The sequence below is a fragment of the Miniopterus schreibersii genome (genome assembly GCF_964146895.1).
Source record: "Miniopterus schreibersii genome assembly, chromosome: 2".
Taxonomy (NCBI): Eukaryota; Metazoa; Chordata; class Mammalia; order Chiroptera; family Miniopteridae; genus Miniopterus; species Miniopterus schreibersii.
In genome coordinates, this window is record NC_138102.1 from 132,084,337 (window position 1) to 132,105,916 (window position 21,580).

Here is a 21,580-nt window from a genome sequence, read left to right on the forward strand (position 1 = left end):
TTTTTAAAAACACATATATATGGAGTCAAGAAACTGGAAAGAGATGTGTCTGATTTGCCCAAGCCCATGAAAGGATGCAGATGCCCTTCCTGAGTCCTGGAAGAGTACTGTGAATACAGGAGCTGGGTCCTAAATTTCTAAAGTCAAACTGCGGCAGAGAATCCCAAGATATTTCTTTTCAAAGCTCCAGGTTCAAAACCACACTCTGCCTAAATAGATAACATTTTCTTCCTGAACATATATCAAGTACCCCCACGGATTCTCATCCCTCTGAGCTGATTTAAATCTCAGTTGACTTAAGCCCGGGCCTGTGCCAGGCCACGATACAATGGCCACAAGGGCGCCTCCAGCTGGCGCGCAGGATTCAAGGCACCAAGAGCCAGACGCGCGGGCGAGGGTGCTGTCCGGGCGCAGGGTGCTGAATGCGGGAGCGTTTACCATGACGTTTGCTTTATTACAACAAAGAGCAGGAAATTCGGTCCCGCGCTGAATAGTGTCTACAGACCTAACAGCCCCGGGTTCCCTGTGTGTATTATTACCGCATATGCTCGCTTCGCTTTTTCAGAGCACCCGCCGGGCGTCCTGCCGACCGCCTTGCCGCGCAGACACCCAGCGGGGTTTCTGAGCCAAAACCACAACTATTTTCTCCTGATCGAAAATGAGTCACAAGATTGAACTAGACTCGATCGTTCCCTGCCTGTATGCAAAAGCTGAAATCAGGTCATTTTCATCTCTTCTTCTAACTGAATAAGGAAGCAGGTTTATTTTTCATCTGATAATCACGGCTGTTCTGGGTTCAGGAATACAAAACACTTTTAACGTGGGAAGGAGGGTGTTTTTTTTTTGTTTTTAAGGGTAAAGGAAGACGGTGAATAAATACTACAATCTCTGTAACTAGACGCTTCCTTGGGGAGGAAAACAAAGGAACCACGCGGTTCGGGAAGGCAGCCGCGCTTTCCACCCTTTGGGGCTCGGTGCCGCGGCAGATTTTCCCCGCAGCCTCAGGACAGCAGGTCCCGACGGCGCCGGGAGGCGGGGCTGGGGGAGGTGGAACCCGCCTGGAACCCAGCTGGTGCCACTTCAGGGACAGATGCGCGCCAAGCACCGGAGCGAGCACAGCTGGCTCCCCTGCGGCCACCCCTGCCAGAAAGCTCGGAGCCCAGGCTACCGCGCCAGGGCCGGGCGCATAAACCCCGGGGAGGGATGCCGGATGGTGGCACAGAAGCGGAGTTATGCCGCCGGCAGAAGCGGGGAGGTGTCAACACAGGCTGGCCGCGAAAAGGGCCTAGCCCAGCACGGTCAGGTGCGCTCTCGGACTTTACCTACAAGATAGGATCTCTGGGCTGCAGAAGTGTTTCGTGCCCGCTCCGCACCCCAACACACACATCAGAGGCTCCAGGCGAGCTGACCCCAGCGCTCACGCCGCCGCAGGGACCCTCAGCAAAATGCGCCCCCCCTCCCCGATTTTTTCCTTCGAAGCCCTCAGATCCAAAGTATCAAACCCGTGCCTTTCTCCGCCTCACACACCCCTTTCGAGGTCTGGCTTCTTGTGAGCCTGGCGCACAATTGGTTGCATGGCCTCCGAAAGCCCGGGCAGGCGCCGGCACTTACCAGCTCCGGACATAAGCAGGGCCGGACCAGGCACAGGCCGCGGGGGTAGGGACCCGCGGGCCGCCGGCGGAGCTGCGGCTCCTCCGCGCCTGGGGAGGCCGCCGCCTCCGCCCAGGCCTCCATCTGCGATCTGCGGTCTGCCCTCCCCGGCTGCCCCGGCCCCGCCTGCGCCAGCCCGTGGTACCCCGCACCCGGCCTAGGCGGGGTCCGGCTGAGGCAGCGTGTGAGGAGCACCAGCTCCCGGGGCGCCGCGCCACTTTCCAGTGCCCCCCCGCCGCCCTCGGTCCTCACCCGGCTCCAGAGTGCAGAGCAGCCGGGGCGCGGTCCGGGAGATGCAGCTGCGCTTCTTGAGCACATTGCTCAGGATGGTGCCCACGCCGCCGCCGCTGCCGCCGCCACCCTGCCGCTTCAGGCATCTCCCTCCGCGCCGCAGGGAGCCGGTCAGTTTGTCCTGCCGCATCCGGGAGCGTCCCGGGCTCCGGGGCAGCCACGGTCCACCTAGGTACCCCCCTGCCCGGCCGCCGCCGCCGGGGTAGAGGCTTCGCGGGTGGTTCCGCGGCTGCTCCGTGGAGGGTCCCTTGCGAATAGCGTGAGCGCGGCCAGCGCGCGGGGGGGTTCGGGGGGACTTGTGGGGCACAGCCGGAGCCGCGGAGCACCGGGCGGCCAGCAGGCATCTGCAGTGCGGAGCTGCCCGGCTGAGGCGGGAGAGGGCTTGGGGCGGGGAGGAGGGCGGGAGCGAGCGAGCGGGCGCGCGGGAGAGGCAGGCGGCGCCCGCCCCCAATCCCGGCGTCACCGTGCGCACGGGGCGGCTCCAGCCGCCGGGCGCCCGTCCCGCTCCCGGCGCTTGGGCCCGGGAGCAGCAGAGCTTCGGCCGGAGACCCCGGAGCGGGTGGGCGCGCCGCTGCGCTGGGGAACCAGAAGCAGCCACGGAGGTTTCTGCGCCTCTCGCTAGGTCTGGGAGGGGGCGGAGGGGACAGGCCACCAAAGGGAGCGAGTCTCAGGTGCCCGACACCGGCGAGATGCAAGTGCGCACTTCATCTGAGCAGCGTCGGAAGGGGCGGTCAGCCGGAGGCTGGCACAAGGTTTCGTCCCAAATTGTTCTGAACTCTTTCCTGGCAGCTTAAAGAGGCATGGGCAAGCATATATATATAAAAAATAGTAATGATGACCATTGTTTATCTTGGAAGTATGGGCTTCAAGAAAAAAAGGAGCGTTCCCAATTAAAAGCAGTTGTGTTTTTTAAAGTGCCTTTTCATCTCTCCAGCTAGAGACCTGATTCAGTAGTTCACAAGGATGTGTGCTTTTAATCATTCTTAAACTATATGGCATTCACGAATAGAATATTATAAAAATGAATGAATGAGGAAGGAAAGGATGTAATATATTGGAATTATTTTTTAAATTCTTATATATACAATAGATAAAGCAAATAATTATGATAATGTCAAAAGGAACCAAGATGTTTTCACTGTAACAGAAAATACAAGCACACCAAAAGTTTTTCTTAAATCTTTTTTTCTTTTCGAAAATACAAATATATCCACAGAATAGGTTTAGAAAGACAGCCCAGCAGCTGTGGACACCTCCAGCACCCAGGTTAGGGTCTCTAAAAACAATTCCCCACTGAGGGAAACAAGGGGTCCTCCGAGGGGTGACCCATTCCATACCTGAGCCAGAAAGAGTACAAGATGGGCCTGAAACATCTTGATGAGATCAGAAAGGAAGGAAGTGTTCCAATAGGAAAGGGGTCATCTCAAAAGGACACAGGAGCCACATACATAGCCTTCTATTGGCCAAAGACGGGGCAATTTGAGCATCAAAAACAATAGCTGTTATTGATTGAAAAGTGTTGAATATTTTTAAATGTATTCCTAGTGATATTCTGAAGGAGCTAAAAAAAGAAGTCATTCTTATGATTTTATGACTCTGGCACACCTATTTTGTAATCAGTACATTCTGGGCTTTGTGAAGTGCCCCCAGAATTTGAGGACAATGTTCAGAAATGGTACAACTCTAAGCATAAAATATACATTCTATATATAAGAAATGTTAAAATGAGATTAGTCATCTGCAAAAATAAACTAGGAGGGTAAGGGACGTGTAAACTGGCTGAGGTAAAGACACTCTGAGACAGGCAGTACCCTGCCTCATCACTTCAGAAGATGAAGTCATCATTTAAGTTGGTCGAGATTAACCGTTTGGCTTAGGTTTCGCACCACGCTCCCACAGAGAAACCTATCCTTCATCAGCACGATGATAGTTTCGGCACATGTTTGTTTTCCTTTAGCTTTCTCTTCGTTTTAAGAGGCTGTTCATTCTTCTGGCCACCTCCTCATCTATGCTGAGAACAATAATAGAAAGAGGTCTGATGCTTGGCTTTGGCCAATTTTTTATAGGGCACAACAGGCCTGTGGGGTTAAGAGGGTGATGAACACCCAGAATCAACGGGAGAAAACTGGAAGGAGAGGGGAAGTCTGGGAGAACAAGCTGGTAACTACATGTACAGTCTCGTCTTCCAGAGTTCTCATCTACTCAACCCTTAGAGGGTTTTGTGTTTTATTTTAACAAGAGAGACTATTCATGCCCAGTTGCCAGCACTGGGCCAGCAGGAAAGACAGCCTTGCCAGCCAAGAGGAGGAGCAATGCCCTCTGCTCTCCAACGCTGCCTCTGGGGTGCAGAGGGACATCCAGCTCCCAGGTGGCTGACGTATGCCACTCAGACCATCTGGTCCCTTTGGCTCTGACTCCGTGTTCATCGTGCAAACTTTTGATTGTCATTTTGCTTCCCATACAGATTTTGCCACAGAGGAAAAACACACTAACCAGTTAACAGCAGTCAGTACCCCCGAGTTCACTCAACTCTCCGTTGAGCTGAGGAAATCAAATTCCTGGATGGCCAAAGCTGAAGCCTTAGACCGTAGACTGCCAACCCGCTCAGACACAGGGTGACTGACAACAAGGCCTCTGTCGCAAACTCTTCTTTAGTTACATTTTTTACTAGTTGTGACAGGGCTTGTTTACTTTCAAGACGAAAACTCTATTTCACCTCTATTAGGTTTATTACAAGGAAAATCTGGCTGGCCTTTTTTAAAAAAATAAATAAATAAAAGCTTCCTTGAAAATGTCCCATTCTAAACTCATGCAGTTTAAAACCGGAAAAAAAAATTTTTTTAAGACTTTCTACTATTATAGCAATAACTACCCAGGGAATTAAATATTATTATTTTGTTTACATTGGAGAGGAAAACCAAGACTGCCAACTTTTATAGCAAACAGATAATTAAATGAGCACTAAAATACAATGCTCTAAAAGCAGCCACGACACAAGCCTACTATTATAGTTATTGTATGAGTCATGGTTTCTTATTCACGTCTGGAATATTGTTTGCAGAAAGCAAAAGCTGTCACTTGAAGTCAACCTGCAGAGGAAACAGTGCCAGCATGGACTTTGTTTGAGTATCACACACAGCTGATGAGATTTCCAACCACTCCAACTCTCCATCACTCTTTACTAATCAAGTGATTTTTACTAATCAACTAACATCAGTGAGTTGGCATTTGGGCAAATCATACCTTGACATGGCCCCAAACAATTGTGTTTTATGCTGAATTTGGGGGAAAGAAGGCTCCATGAAAACTTAACATGGGATGAGAATCTGCTACTTGGATTGCTAAAGAAAATGAGTGCTTTGACAAAATGCCCTGACTCTCAAGACAGTCCAATACCCATGAAACATCCCCAAAGATGCAAGCTCCCAGGAACAAGGAAGTCAGGATCTCCAGGCCTACGTGCTGGGAGCAAGGCTTCCTTGAGAACAAACTATTTCTTTAATGGGAAATGGGGGAAGAAGCCAGAAGAAAAAGGAAGCCCCACATAAGAAATAAAAGCTATGTCCCAAGGGCTTCCAGAAGGGAATCGGGTCTGGGACTTCTGTGATTTCCTAAGGCTGCTATTTTTGTATAACAGTAAAATCTTAAAATAAAAAGGGCCTACGTGCTTATCTGCAGGGACTGAGCAGAACTAGTGGTGACAATTACCAAGAGAAAAAGCCCCGGAAGCCTGCTGTGCGGAGAGAGAAAAAGCACAGGGAGCCGGCAGCCCAGTCAGGGGCCTGGAACTCATCCTGACAGCCTCACTCAGGCAGTGAGCTGTTCACCAGCACGGAGCCTCTGAGGGTCGGAGGGGTCTGACCAGTATTAGGTCTAGTGCTGCCTCCCGTTGGGCAGCAATGGGTACATCTCTGCCCTCCTGCTAGCAGAAAGGGTGCCGGTCTGGTGACATAAAAGCCACTACTCTCCTCTCTGCTTTCCCCACAATACTTGAAGGTCTGCAAGCAACTACTGAAAGCAACAGTAACTGGCCAGCACTGCACGAAGTTAACATTCTCCTCAGACCTAAAAGCAGGGCCTTAACAGGCAGTTCTTTCTACTACTCCTCCAGGACAGAGCCCACACACGATGAGCTCACTGTGACAAGCATCAGAACCATTTTCCCCTCATGAAAGAGACACAGAGTCAGGGCAGCAGAAAGAAATCGAGGGGGAAGGAAAAAACCTTACAATTATCTGACACATCGCATTACGTACATGGGACATTTTATTTTCTTATTGTATGATTTTCTCTTCTTAGTCATAAAAGCCAATTTCTCTTTTTAAAGACAGGCATTCTTGAAGACAATCAGGTGTGCCTTTTGTATTTTGTTCATTTCGGAGAAAGGATTCTGTCAAGCATGGAACAGGGAGGCTTTGAAATTCCAACACCAAATCCTACTCAGCACTATACCTCCTAATGGTCCCTGTTTATGCTTTCTCAGCACCATCCCCCTTTAATCAGATATTTTCAAAAACAAAAGCATCCCTCACATTCCCCCCCCAAACACATAGATATTTTGGGGGAAGTATTTTAAGAGTAACCAGTTTTATTTACAGACCAGAGATTTTTATGTTAGAAACATACATAATAATGTAATTCGCAGCTGGAGTGGAAGTCCCATTTTAAAGTATCATTCCAGAAATGTACTTGAAGCCCTGCAGCCAGGTCCACGGAACCTGACACTAAGAGATGACCCAAGGTTTTAGAAATCATCATACTGGTCTTCTTGGCTTGTTATTTCCTACAAAGTATTTTCTTACCTCAAAATAATTGAAATTGATTCAATATCACTTGAGGCATGTTGACCACATAAAGACATCTTTATATTTCTTTTATTTATTCATTTATTCATAAAATAAACATTTGTTCATCAACTGCTGCAGAAAAGGCATTGTACTATGTATGGCCAAATAAATGTATGAGTTCAGTACATTCTCTACCCTCAAGAAGCTTACAGTTTACTGAGGGAGAGACAAATGGGTAGTCACAGGACAGTATAAAAGGTACTTTGGAGGGATGCCATTATCTCTACTGCCTCCTAAGATCGTATACAGTATTCCAGTGTTTTCCCAGAGCTTCATTTCATTGAACCATTAAATTTCACCTGAATGTAGGTCAAGGACAAAGCTCATCTGTGTTCTCATAATTACAGTATTCACAATGACAGTCCACATTAGGAGTGAGTGTAACTGGAAGACCTATCACTTTGGAAGATGAAATAATTAGTTTAACCTGGTCATGATGAACTATTTAGCTTAGGTGTCCCAACCTTTTACACTCAGCCATTCTAAGATTCTTTTGACTGTCAAGGGATATGAAAGGAGAAGTTTCTCATAACTAATGATGACGATTAGTTTGGCTTAGAAATATATGTTCCTGGAGAAGGCTGGTGCCTTTGAAAAACTATGTTTGCTTGGCCGGTGTGGCTCAGTGGTTGAGCATCAACCCATGGACCTGGAGGTCACAGTTCGATTCCTGGTCAGGACACATGCCCAGGTTGCAGGCTCCATCCCTGGTCGTGGCTGTGCAGGAGGCAGCCGATCGATGATTCTCTCTCATCATTGATGTTTCTCTCTCTCCCTCCCTTCCTCTCTCTGAAATCATAAAGATATATTAAAAAAAAAAAAAAAAGATACAGGAGTCCATCAGTGTATCCTTGGGAATGGTCATATATGTGTTCAAGTTTTTGAAAATCAACTTCAAATTTTGGTAATAGAGAAAAACTCCTAAGGAAACAGAAAGCTCTTAATAAATACACTTCCTTTGTGTGCCTTCCCTTCTAGAAGCAATATGAGTGTGGCCCAGTATTCTCATGCCCTTAATATAGCAATGCTGGCACCTTTAATTACCACTATCTTTAGTCCCAGCTTACCAGAATGTCATCAGCAGTATATCAGTCTGGCCTAGTGCCAGTATCAATCAGCTATACCAGCTTCTAGGGAGGGAACAGATTATGTCTTTAAAAAGTTACCTCTGGTTTCTCTAAATTTTAGACCTTCCTACTACTTAAAGACCAGGTCCCACAGTGTATTTTAGGAAAATTCAAAATTGTTTTCTAGCACAGGGCCTAATATACAGTAAGAACTCAGTAAGTGTGTTCTAATTGTATCTACGACACACAAAGTGCACCAGATTGGGATCCTGCTGACTGGACATTTAAAAATGGCACCGGCCTTAACACCTGTCTTCCATATGTGCGCTTCTCCCACTCCCACACCTGATTCATCCATGCCCTTGAATTATTTACAGGCCGACCTTTTCCTCTCAATAGAGCATAAAGTCCTCTGAGCACAGGGACCAAGGCTTATTCACTGCTGTATCTCTCCCTCCCCCACCCGCAGCTACCATGGAGCTTCCGCAGACACTGGACGCTCAGCACACGAACATTAAAAATAAAGAACATCATAACCTTATCCTGTCGAGAAGAGAGCCACACATTCCCACTCACTAAAGAAGTGCTTTCTATCCAACCACAAGAGAAATGAGCTGATGTGTTTATGAAGGGTTATTTTGACTGACATTTGTGCACGGTACCAAGAAAATCCACAAATACTATTCTTAGTTCCCCTGGCAAGTTTCCAAAATACATGAGGCTCAAAGATCACATATTTGCTCTACTTATAGGTAAGAGATGCTCTTGAAATTCTAGCTATAATGGCATTCAGTATAGTATAGTATAAACTGAAAATCAGACTCTAGAACCAGCTGCGGGATTTAACACTGGCTCCTCGGGCTTAGCAATGTAAACTCGGGTAAGTCACTTATCTCCGTTTCCTCATTCACAAATGGTACAAAGTACCTGCTTCAGAGGGATTATTCTAAGGATCCAATGATACGGGCAACGCACTGACCCACAACACTGTCTGGACATGCTCTCTATGCAGACAGACCTCACTTTATTGCACTTGGCGTTATTGGACTTCACAGATGTTGCATGTTTTCTGTCTTGTTTTGTTGCAAATTATAAGCAAGACCCTTTACCAGCAAAAAGATTTCAACTTGCTTATAGTGGTGGTCTGGAACCCAGCCTGTAATATCTCCGAGGTATGCCTGTGTAAGTTATTACCTATTATGTCACTTATGGTATTAAAAGCAGTTAGACTTTTTTAAAGGGACAGCATTATTAACATTGTCGTAAATTACAAACCATGCTACCCACTCACTCCAGCTTCTATGTTCTTTAATTTTGCTACCACTCGTTTTGGCGTAGAGATTTCGGTGCAAAACCAGTCTAAGAAGTCCACAGAGAGGAACATTCATCTAAATTGACACGTTGTTCACATTTTTCATCATCTTGATTTTTTTAACATGTTACTTGGGGGGAATTTGCTTCAATAAAGATAAACTAGTCCTTCTCTGCTTTTCATAAGTTAATAAGCCCCAGCATTAATTGCCTGACGGAAGCTTGCTCTGCGAGGTCACCGCAAGCATGAAATAAATCAATCTTTTCACAACAGGGTTTAAGGTAGCAATTTTCTTCCCAATCCTTCTATCCCTCCAATATTATAGCTTTTTAAATAATGTGTGGAATATTCTTTAACTGGGTTCAATCACTTTATTTAAAGAGTTTCCCAAATGCAGCCCATCATTTATTAGAAAGTTCTGGTCTTTCGATACGTAAATAAGTTTCATGATGTAGTCTACATTCCTCCATGCAGTAACACCAATTCCTCAAGTTGGGGGTTGCAAATACTTCCTACAAGGAGAAAGAGCTTGTCAAAAGAAATCGTTTTTATATGTTCGTCAATTTGCCAGGACTATATTTTCTAATGGAGATGTACAAGGAAAGAAGCAAGCATAGGAGGAGGGGAACACTAGTAACAACAATGACCACACACCAACTGTCTGCTGTGGATCAGGAACTGAGCCGGGTGCTTTAATTATCTTATCTCATTTTAACGCAACAAGGTAAATATTGTTTTCCAAGCAATGGGGAGTAAAAGGAGAGTGTACACATATACTATTGGGGTAATTTTTAACTAGACATAGGGAAAAAATGGCTAAGAGGAAATATAGTCAAATATAAATAGCTAATTCTGGGTGGGGGGAATATGGGAATTTATTGTATTTTTCCTTGTACTTCTCTGATTTTTTTATTCACAAAGAAGGAAGGAAGGAAGGAAGGAAGGAAGGAAGGAAGGAAGGAAGGAAGGAAGGAAGGAAGGAAGGAAGGAAGGAAGGAAGGAAGGAAGGAAGGAAGGAAGGAGCAAACAAACCAAGAGGTTAAGTAACCTTCCCAATTTCATACAACTAATAAGCAGTGGAGTTGGGATTTGAATCCAGGTCACTCTAAAACCACACTATCCACTAAGTCAATAAAATATAACCAGATATTTTTTATCTGAGCAGGATCAAAAACATTTTGGAAGCTCTGAATGGAGGATTGTTCACAGCCCCACTTATGTTATCAAGTAAATGAAATGCCCATCATTTCCTCATATCCCTCCCTTATATTATTTACCTATTAAAACAAATAAGATGCTGGTAGAGATAACAAAGAAGTGGCTTCAATAAGGTCAGCTTAGCACAGTCAGTTAACAAAAAAATCCCACGATGCCAGAGCAGATGAGAGAAGTTCTTAGGCGAGGACTACAGAAGACTGGCTGTACCTTACAAGATACATGGCAGGGCCTGCAGGAGTTCGTTAGGGCCCACAGAGAGACAGGGCTTGGCAGAGACATCATGGGGCATGTCTTTCTGCCTCAACCTCCCTACAGTGCATCCAGGAAAAACCTGAGCCACCTTGAAGTTCCCCAAGAAACTACAGATATGATTTCCTCTCTAAACATAATTTGCCAAATGGGAAAAGGGAAATAGGAAGCTGGTTAATTAGCTGAGAAAGCAACAAACCAATGACTCACCATAGAGAGAAAATGTTAAATGATAAAAACTCGGGGGATGATCAGTTTTGAATAATTTTTTGAGCCACTGTCATGTACCCTCTTGTGTAGGGAGTAGCTGCCATAATCACTGTCTCACAGTGAGGATAACATCTGAGAGGATTCAGTCCAAACTGCCCAGACTTTTTTAAATGTTTGAAAATTCTTGCACAAAATCACACACAGTAGAAAAATCTCATTAGCTGCCAGTAGAAGCTGTGATGCAGTGAGTCAGCGTCTCAGATGTCTCCTTGCTGTATGTCCGACACTTGCATTACAAAATTTGGTGTGCAATTTGATTGAAAATGAGCTTTAGTCAAAAAGAAATGTTTCAAATACTTCCTCCCTCCTGCCTGACCTCATCCGGGTGAGTTGGAAATACAGGGAGGGATATTACAGGCAGCAAATGTACCATGAGGGAAAAGCTAGGCTAGGGTAGTGATGTGGGTTACCGTCTAGCTCCTAACCCTCCTGGCTTCCTAAGTAAGAACAGCTGAGTTCTAAAATAGGCCACTAGAGCCTAAAGGAAAAGACTGTTGGAGAGAAATTCCAAGGAGAAGAAAGTTCAAAGAACATTTAAGAATAATACTGTCTGAGACTTCATTCAAAAGTCAGCCATTCCCACACGGCAGGCATGGCTCAGCGGGTGAGCATTGACCTAGGATCCAGGAGATCGCTAGGATCCAGGAGATCGCAGTTCAATTCCGGGTCAGGGCACATGCCCGGGTTGTGGGCTCCATCCCCAGGAGGGGTTATGCAGAAGGCAGCCCATCAATGACTCTCTCATCATTGATGTTTCTATCTCTCTCTCCCTCTCCCTTCCTCTCTCTGAAATCAATAAAAATATATTAATAAAAAAAAAGTCAGCCATTGCCTATTTCCTTCCAGGCATTACCCTGAAACCTGCAGTGAAGTGTGTTACTCACAGCCCGCCTCCTGCCAGTGGTACTTTGGGGAATGACAGAGAAGGAACAGGTCTAGAGTGAAGTGAAGGAAGCAAAGAGGAAAAGAGAGCATGTGACAACAGAGAACCGGGATGGCTCCCATTGGAACAACGTGAAAGAAATTGCTCTTCCTTTGCCCAGACCGACTAACAAGGGCTGTTGGGAGGGCATTGTGCTGTTGGTCGTCTCTAGTAAAGGTCACTTTTCATTTCTCCAAGGCCTGGCGATCGCAGCGGGGCGGGGAGGTGGCCAACAAGGGGGGCTTCCTGACGGACAGAGCCCGGGACGGCTGCTGCCAGGGAATCCTCCTTTCTCTGATGGGATAGCTGGAAAAGTAGAAGATACAGACCTGGAAGGGGGGAGACAAACGGAAAAGGGAAGAGGGAAGGGAGGATATTCTATCAAGAGCACCCAAACACCATGAGGTACAGAAGCACGTCTTCAGACTGGACTTGCAGCATTACTGACCCGAAACCACAAACACAGGGGTAGGCATGCATCGCAGTGCAGGGGGAAGCCGCAGAAGCAGGTTTGAGTAAGGAAAACAAGTCACAAGATCAAAGCTGGAACAGGACAGAAAGGGGATGGGTGGAGAGAAATGGTTCAGGATGGAGGCTGTGAAGAAGTTGGGGTAGTAAAGGTGTGTGTGTATGTGGCGCTGTATGGAAGGCACAGAGGCAGGCCTGCCTCAGGTGGGAAGTCAGAGCACCCCGTGTTCACAGCAGCGCTATGCACAACAGCCCAGGGATGGGAGCAGCCCAGGCGTCCCCTGACGGCTGCATGGGTCAACAAAGCGTGGTGCATACACGCCGTGGAGTATTCGCCTTTCAAGGGAAGAACATTCTGACGACATGGATGATCCTAGAAGACATTATGTCAAGCAAAATAAGCCAGTCACAGAAGGACAAATACTCAATGGTGGTTGCCGGGTGGTTACTGGGGATTGAGAAAGGGGAGTTATTGTTTAATGGGTGCAGAGTTTCAATTTTACAAGATGAAAGAGCTCTAACGATGGACGGTGGTGGTGATTGCGCAACACGAATGTACTTAACACCACTGAGCTTTATACACTTAAAACGATTACGATGGCAAAGTTTATATTGTGCGTATTTTACTACCATAAAAAATAAGAGATACCCCTCTTAAAAAAAAAAAAAAAAAGGCACGTTTTGCAGATCAGCGACTGTTCAGTTTTCAACGTCTCTCTTACAATAGTACCTTCCGAGATACAGTTCATCTCTCAGCAAACATTTTCGAGCACCTACTCTGTGCGAGCAGCGTGCTGGGCATTGGGAATATCGAGACTGGAGGCACCGTCCAGCGTGAGATGCGGGCCAGCAAACAGCATGACGGTTCCATGTGGCCAGGAGGACCCTGAAAAGAGTAAGCGCCTAATTCAGACTATGTGGTCAGAAGTACTTTCCAGAATAGATCATGCCTCAGCTGCTTCCTGAAATGGAAGGTACCATACAGAGGGAGTGGAGAGAAGAGAACCAGGCAGAGGACACAGCACAGAGCGAGGGACTGTCGTGAGTTTTAAGCACCACGTGCAACTCCTCCTGCCTGGAGCACAGGGCGGGAAGGGGCCATGTGGAGAAGAGAAGAAGGTGGGGGCTGAGCAGCACCTAAGCATCAACAATGAAAATTATTTCTCTGGATGGTCATAAACCAGTTGGGGAAGGATGCTTTAGCTTTTCATGATCAGTTTTTCCTGAATGAATGCCATGAATGGTGCATTAGGACAGAAAACAGAATAGGGAGCTGAGAGGAAATGCAGCACCAACTGCCCGTGTGGCCATAAGAATCGTGTGTGTGTGTGTGTGTGTGTGTGTGTGTGTGTGTGTGTGTGTGTTAAAATACACGTAACGAAAATTACCATAATAATAATTTTCAAGAGTACAGTTCAGTAGTGTTAAGTACGTTGAAACTGCTGTGCAACCACCTCCAGGGTTCTTTTCATCTTCCCAAACAAAAACCCTCCACCTAATAAAGAATAAATCTCTATTCCTCCCTCCCCCAATCCCTGGCAACCACCATTCTACTTTGTCTCTCCGAACCTGACTACTCTAAGTCCATCATATATGTGAAATCATACAGTATTTGTCTTTTTGTGACTGGATTATTTCACTTAGTATCATGTCCTCTAGGTTTATCCATATTGTAGCATGCCAGAATGTCTTCCTTTTCAAGGCTGAATAATATTCCACTGTATGTACAGACCACATTGTGTTGATCCATTCATCTGTGAGGGACACCTGGGTTGCTTCCACCCTCTGCCTATTGTGAATATTGTTGCTATGAACATGATTGCACAAGTATCTCTTCAAGACTCTGCTTTCAATTCCTTGGGGTATATATCCACAAATAAAATTGCTAGATCATATGGTAATTCTGTTTTTTATTTCTGAGGAACTGTCATATCATTTTCCTTAGCAACAGCACCATTTTACTTTCCCACCAACAGTGGACAAGGGCTTCCATTTTTTCCACATTCTAGCCAACACTTGTTAATTTGTTTTTCTGATAGCAGCCATCCTAATGGGTGTGTGGTGGTTGTAAATATCTATTTAACCTTTCTGAGCCTTCAATTTCCTCATCTGTAAAATGAGTGCACTGGACTAGATGGTCCCCGAGGATCTCAAATTTCATTGTTCTATGAATTGAGAGGAGAATTGGGTTGATTTACTGGAAAAACTCAGTCAGGTCATTTAATCACTCTGCAGATCACATTCCCTAACTATATGCACAGCACTGACACACACTCTGGATATGGTTTCAAGGAAAACACAGACTGAAATTCAAGTGCAAGGAGCATTAATTTAATGGGAAAGTTTCAGAGAGCTTGGTCCCAGCCATCCATGGAGAGGACATGGAAACCACTGGATACTGACGTTGACTGGTCCATACAGATGGCGTAAATTTTACATTTCAAACCACCCCCCGCAGGTGGGGTTGACTGTTAGCAATGACTGTAATAGAGACACCTACTCATTGCACAACTTTCACTCACGTAATAGGATAAAACTGCAACTAAATAAAAATATGGTCAGGCAAGGATGCCAGACAAGTTATCATTCCCCAGGGATTGTTATGTTTTCTGAGGTGGGATGAATCCTCCCCATTCATATAGCGACTAAAACTTTGAAAAAGGAAACGCATTTTCTCAATGAGACCCCCTGAAGAAGTGTCATCAGTAAGTCCCTGGGAAGAAGACTGTGCTCACAAACAGGTAAACAAAGGCAAGCAGGAAGATCTGCAGAAAAACCAGTAGTATTAGAACCAGAATCCTGGAAACCTGAACTCACAGCCCAACAACACTGTTTGCAAATTTAGCTCCTCCTCCAAAAGGGAGGATTATTATTATCACATCTTTCCAAGAACGAAAACAAAAATCTATTACTATAGGTATGCACAGTTTAACTACATAAAAGCCCGTGTTTTTTGTAGGAGTGCCGCAGCGTTGTGGGCCTTGATGTGGAAATAAAAAATGAGAAGCCTCTTTAATGTTCTAAGAATCATCTGTAATTATGTGTGGTGATGGATAGTAACTAGACTTATTGTGGTGATCCTTTCACAATATATACAAACATCACCTGAAACTAATATAATGTTATATCTTAGTTATATCTCAAAAAAAAAATCATCATCCAAAACCTGAAGTCCACAAACCTCTCCACATTATAAGAGTTGAAGGTTGAGTCACTTGTACCTTCATGGGTGATCTTCGGAGAATTAGGGCAGAAAAACCTCAAACAAGGGCCATCAGTGTGGGCTAAAAGAGACCTGCCCCCAAAGAGTCAATATGTACTGAGAAAACAAGAAATTACTTTGTGGCCCCTTTTCCACTAGTTTTTAAATATATTACATAACTGATTCTAGAAACTGTCATCTGAAATCAGAAAACTGCTGGATATCAAAGACAGACAGACAGGCAGGAAAAAAGGAGTCCAAGGCCCAGATCAGAGAAAGCAGCATGCCTGCCCTCTGCTGGCCATCCTGGGTAGTGGCAACTAAATATGAGGAGACCCTTTCTGTCTTCCACCTTCTGCTGGAGGACCTAGACATGCAAAAAACCAACTTGCTAAAGTACCTTTGATGCATGTCAGAACCCTTCTAGGAGAGACTGCAGGCCAAACGGCAAAGTTTGATGTTGCCTTAGTGAACGTATCTTGGAAGACATCTTTTTTGCAAATGATGTTAAAAAGGCAATATTGGACAGAACCAAAAAAGAGCTCTGTCTAAAAGGCTAAGCATGGGCTATGCTGTGCATTCATTAGAAACTATTATTTTCCGACATAAGATATCAAAATATATTTCTATACAGAGTTCATTACAAACACCTACTTGTTCATGGCCTCACCAGGAAAAAAAAAAAAAAAAAAGACATTACATTACTGCTCAAAGGTATATAATCCATTGAAAGTAAAAACCTCCTGCAATGTGGGAGGGAGGCAGGGTCAGATGCATATTTGGAACTGGGTAGGTAAAGTTTTACAATGCTGTACGGAGATACTCTATAAAGACAACACAGCTGAATTATCTGTATTTGCTAGTCTCCTACTGCCTGATACGTATATTTTCACATAATTTTTCAGACTTTCTTTCAAACTAGAATGATGCAACCTAATTTTCTCTATTCACTCCACCCTTGTATAGAGGTAAGATTGTATTAACATTTTCAATTAAATGTGTACTTGCCGAATGGTCAAACTTTCTCCCAGCTTTCAACCCAGCTAGGAAGGCAGTTCACATACACTAGTGTCCTGTGTTCAACAGGCAGCTTATACTAGATTCATTCTGAGATTTCCTCTAGCTCCAAAAGTCTAAGATATTATAACTTCACAAAATTAATGCATTTTTACTAACTAAAAAGTTTCAATTTCAGTTGTTCTGAGGCTGTTCCTTTCTCATCAGTCCAGTTCCCATTTATCAAAGTGGTAATTCTAAATACATCCTGTTATTCACAAGCTCTGAGCCTGTTCTAGCCTATCTCTCTTACTTTCATCACCAAGTCGCCTGCCTCACATGTGCACACACACAGGACCTTGGACCCAACCTCAATTTATCTGCCGGCCCAGCTATCTATCCATCCATCCATCCATCCATCCAACATTCAGTGAGCCCGACTATAACGCTAAGTGTCTACTGTAATAGATACTGAAAATAAAAAGATGAATGATTTAGCCCTTCCCCTAGATCTATATCTAATGGTATAAAGAGAAAATTTACCACAATAAAAAAGGAAACAAATATAATAAAATATTATTGGTGCTCCTATAGAAGTGAGGATGGAAAATGGTGGGGTTCAGAGGGAGAAATGCTCACCAATATAACCAAAGGTGGGGTGGGGGCCGCAAAGTCTCTCTACAAGGCAGGCTGAACAAGCCCACTCCTCATTCCATCTCGCCTCTGGGAAGAATATCATACCCTTGCTGTATAAACCAAGTGTAATGTGGCTTCTGTCTCCACCACCTGACTGAAACAGAAACTCCTCACACATTTTACAATGGCAAAAATCCAATGCCCTTTTTAATTATTTTCCTGTTTGACATCCCTATGGTAATTATAGGTGCACATGCATGTGCTTTATATAGTTCTTGAGAATTGTCTCCAGAAGCAAAAACTGCACCTCCAAAACTCTCCTGTCCTCCAGCAGCTCCTGGGCACTGCTCTCCGAGGTGCCTCTCCGATTGCCCATGGCCCTTTCTCCCCTAGCAGGCCGGTGTGGGTCCCCTGAGCAAGGAGCTCAGCTGTGCGCACTTACTGGCTCCTCCCACACCTTCCCCAAGCCCTCAACTCCCACATTCCTCCTCTTACCATACCCCTATCCCAGTCCAAGTTAATCTCCTTCCTAAATATCTCCTTGCCTTCTCTCCATGCCCAGAGCCCATTGATTCTACTGGTTTACTGCATCAGCCTCCTCCTGATACCCCTCACGTCCACTCACCCTCCCCAGCCTGCTGCCAAAATGGCCTCTGAAACATGCAAATCCAATTGTGCCACTCTTGTGCTCAGCCATGGTGCTACAGGACACAATGTAAACTCCAGCCTCAGCTTCTGCCACTTCCCTCCAGCCTCCAGTGTTATATCCAGTAATTCCAGATAATTAAAAGTGTCCCAGAAACCTGATGCTCTCACAGCCTCTGCACCATTACCTCTGCCTGGAATGTCTCCCCAGCCCTCCTACCCTCACCTCCATAGCACCTTTCAATCATTCTTCTAATTCTAGCTCTTCTTTGAAATGCTTCCTGGTGCTTCAAGGAGGATTTTGCTGGTCCTCAGCTTTGCTCCTACTGCCCTTTGTACACACAGGGAGTTACCTACTTTGATACATAACGTGTGTCCAAAAAACACGTTTACATATCATCTTCTCAAATGAAACCCAGAAAGGAGCAGCAATCTCCTTGCATGTTATTGAAGAAGAGGAAGCCATCCTTTCCCAAAGAGCTAATGAATTATAAAATCCCTACTTACGATTATTCAATATCTCCTCCTCAAATAATCCCATCCCACTGATTTCTTTTAATGTGAGGAGCCCCAGCAACCTTCACAGTTGCCTTAAAAAGGCAAGTATGCAAATACTGGTGGAAAAGGCAGCCTCTAAACCTCCCCATAGCAGGAATAATGGCAATAGCAATAAATAATAGACACAGTTCTAAGCATTTTATATACTTTAACTCACTCAGTTCTCACAATGACCCCGCAAAGTGGTTACTATTGTCCTACCCTTTTTCTGATGAGAAAACTGAAGCACAGGGGTGTTAAGGAACTTGCACAAAATCACACATCTAGAAAGTGGGAGACCTGAGATTCAAGCCCCAACAATAGTTCTTAGGAAAGTTTTAAAAAGGAGAGCTCCCCCTGTTGGCTGTAGATTGAATTTTCTTTTGTCAAAACTGAGCAAGGGCACCAACCAAGGGAGTCTCGACTGAGTCACCAACCAGCTGAGCGAGTTTCCGCCACGCTATTGACTCTTCCAAGCATCACTCTGCTCAGCCACAGGCTGGGAGTAAATAGAAATCAGGTTTAAGTTCTCTCCTAGCTCTAAATTCTTGTGACTTTGAGATTCAGATTTTTCCCCTAAAAACCAGTTTTCTTTGTAATGAGGTGCCAAGAAACATCTTTTTTCCAAAGCCGCAAGAATCTCTGAGAAGTTGGAGGTTCAAAAGCTATTACTGTACTTTCAAATATCACAAAATTTACAGTATGTGTAAGAACAAGTAAATGATGAAAAAATGGAAAAATGACAGTTACAAGACACTGAAGAGTTTTAAGATGAAAGTGTGGCTAAAATATATTGCAAGCAATTATAATCCAGTTTCTTTCATCTAGTCATATTCATACCAACTTACTCCAGGGCACACCAACCTGCTAATTATATATCAAAAATATACCTAAATCTGTTATCAGTATTAAAAAAAATTGTGACAAAATTCAAAATTCTACAACTAACATTCAAATTTAAGGCAAATCTACCTTAATCTAAATGCTGGCTTCTTTATATGTCAAGTATATCTCAATAAAGCTGGAAAAAATGCTAACTTCATCTATCAAAACAAATGAACTTATATGTAAAAGGAACGTACACATCTAGGTTAAGAAGGAAGATTGAAAAAAAACTACATTTAATTTTGGTCCCCACCAAAACCACTAAAAATACAGGAAATAGGTTTTTGTTTATCATCACCCACAAAGACCGGGGTGGGAAAGAAAGACGCCAGCAATAGAATTTGAAGCTGAAATAGCATATGGGCAAGTAGAAATTGACTTAGCAGATCCTAGAAAGACAAATCCCAAATTGGCACGGGAAACCTAAAACCCAACCTCTATGACATCACATAATCCACAAAAGACTCAGAGACAGGCAGCCAGCTCTTGAGGAGGCTTAAGGAGAACTCAGAGAAAACTGTTGAAAAGCAGCTGGCTCCCTGGATCCTCTCTTCTGCTTCTCCCCCATCCCTGAAAAAGTTTGAAGGCTGCAATTTTTTTAATATTTATTGATTGATTTGATAGAGAGAAGGGGGGAGGAGAACATCGATCTGTTGTTCCACTTATTTATGCATTCATTGGTTGCTTCTGGTATGTGTCCTGACCAGTGATCGAACCTGCAACCTTGGTGTATCGGGACGACGCTCGAACCACAGCTGAGCTACCTGGCCAGGGCTGAAGGTTTCATTTTTGAAGAGGGTTAAAACACAGAGTTGCTGGAAAACCAGCTTACCTAAAAGAGAGGGATTCAGTGACCGTATGCACACTGAATCCTGAGACCCCAGGTCTTACCCCCGCAGACCTTCACTGCCCAAGCAGGAGGTCAGAAGACACTTCCCTGAGGAGTCAGACCAGTCCCAGAAGAAATACCAGACCACATGGACCTGGGGACTTTATAACAAAGGACCCGTCCAGATGACCCTTCAGTGAAGCTTTTCAAGTTAATAAGCGCTACCAGGGAGCTCAGAGTTCAAGTCATAATTTTCGACTCCCACACTAAATTATGAGCAGACGGCCAAGGATGACTAGATAGCTCAGGAAGGAGTTTAAATATAAGAGCAGTTTTGAAAGTTTCTTTCCTCCCCGTACAATCTATTTCCTCTACATTGTTATTTCCTGTTTGCCTGTTTTAGTCTCCATCACTAATATCCTCAGAACAAGAAAATATATTGCATCTCCGAAACAAGAAAGGATACAACTGTATAAAAGAAACATACAAATAACAACCCCCTCCACTCCCAAAATGGTCTCAATAACAGGATTGGAAAATAAAGTTGAGAAAAATAATCTCTGAGAAAGTAAAGCAAAAAAGGGGAGGAGGGGAGAGAGATGGAAAATAAGAAACAGAAGAATATTACAGAACTAATCCAGAAGTTCTGACAGCCAAACTGTAGAATCACAGAAACGGGGGGCAGGGGGAGGAAGGAAAGCATCAAAGAACTAATACACATACGTTTTACAGAACTGAAAGACGTAAATTGCCTGATTACAAACAAGAGGCTGTCTAGGCCCAGCACAATGGGTGAAAACAGACCCACACCAAGCAAGACAGTCGTGAATTTTAGGACACCGAAAACAGATTCCACAAGCTTTCAAAGAGGAAAAACAGGACAAAGACTGAGGATCAGAAGGGCTTCTGACTTCTCAAGAGTAAGACTGGAAGCAAGAAGTCAACGGAGCAATCGTGGACTTGTCAACCGAACTGAGGATTTAATAAAAACATTTTCATTCCTGCACAAGTTCCAAAAATTTACCTTACGGGCAAGAGGTTATGGGCAACAATATAAAAAGAATCAAGAAACAAAAAAACACAGGACGATAGAAATAAGAGATCCAACACAGGAAAGCGGCAAAGACAGCCTCCAGGACGAGAGGGAAGGGAGACCCCAGATACAGCACGACCAGCCCCGACTGGAGCAGTGTGACTCCAGCGACACTTGTACTGATGTCAGTCGACAAAAGGTGCTTCCTGCTATTGGAACCGTCTTTCCAACATGAGGACAGAATGCCCAGGAGATCCGGTCCAGACTCTCCTCTGTGCTTATCGCATGGCGAGCTGGCGAAGCGCCTGCTCTCCCTTCCCCTCCACGTCCACAAAAGTGTTCTGCTTTGACCTACTTCTGAGAGCAAGAGCAAGGTCATGGTGAGCTCTGAATCGAAAATAAAAAGCAGGCCCCTCTCCCAACCTAGCTGATCATTCAGCAACTAGGCCTGGCAGATGCCACGGGACTCATTTATAACCTTGCCCCTGGCTCTCCCAGAAGAGGGTGTGTGTGTGTGTGTGTG

General features: G+C 44.8%; 1 protein-coding gene across 5 annotated transcripts in view; it reads right to left on the reverse strand.

Annotated features, from left to right (window-relative positions):
- The window catches only part of TBC1D30 (TBC1 domain family member 30), a 66,305-nt gene that overhangs the window by 34,691 nt on the left and 10,034 nt on the right, over positions 1-21,580 (reverse strand). The window contains exon 1 of one of the 5 annotated variants that reach the window (XM_081130734.1): positions 1,903-2,433. The exons of 2 other annotated variants lie outside the window; for them this stretch is intronic. In XM_081130734.1, the coding sequence (XP_080986860.1) occupies positions 1,903-2,071 (169 nt within the window). In that variant the 5' untranslated portion in view covers positions 2,072-2,433. Of the gene's footprint in view, positions 1-1,611; positions 1,751-1,902; positions 2,434-21,580 lie in introns of those variants that run through there. 2 more of the 5 variants (XM_081130736.1, XM_081130735.1) reach the window with 2 other exon arrangements.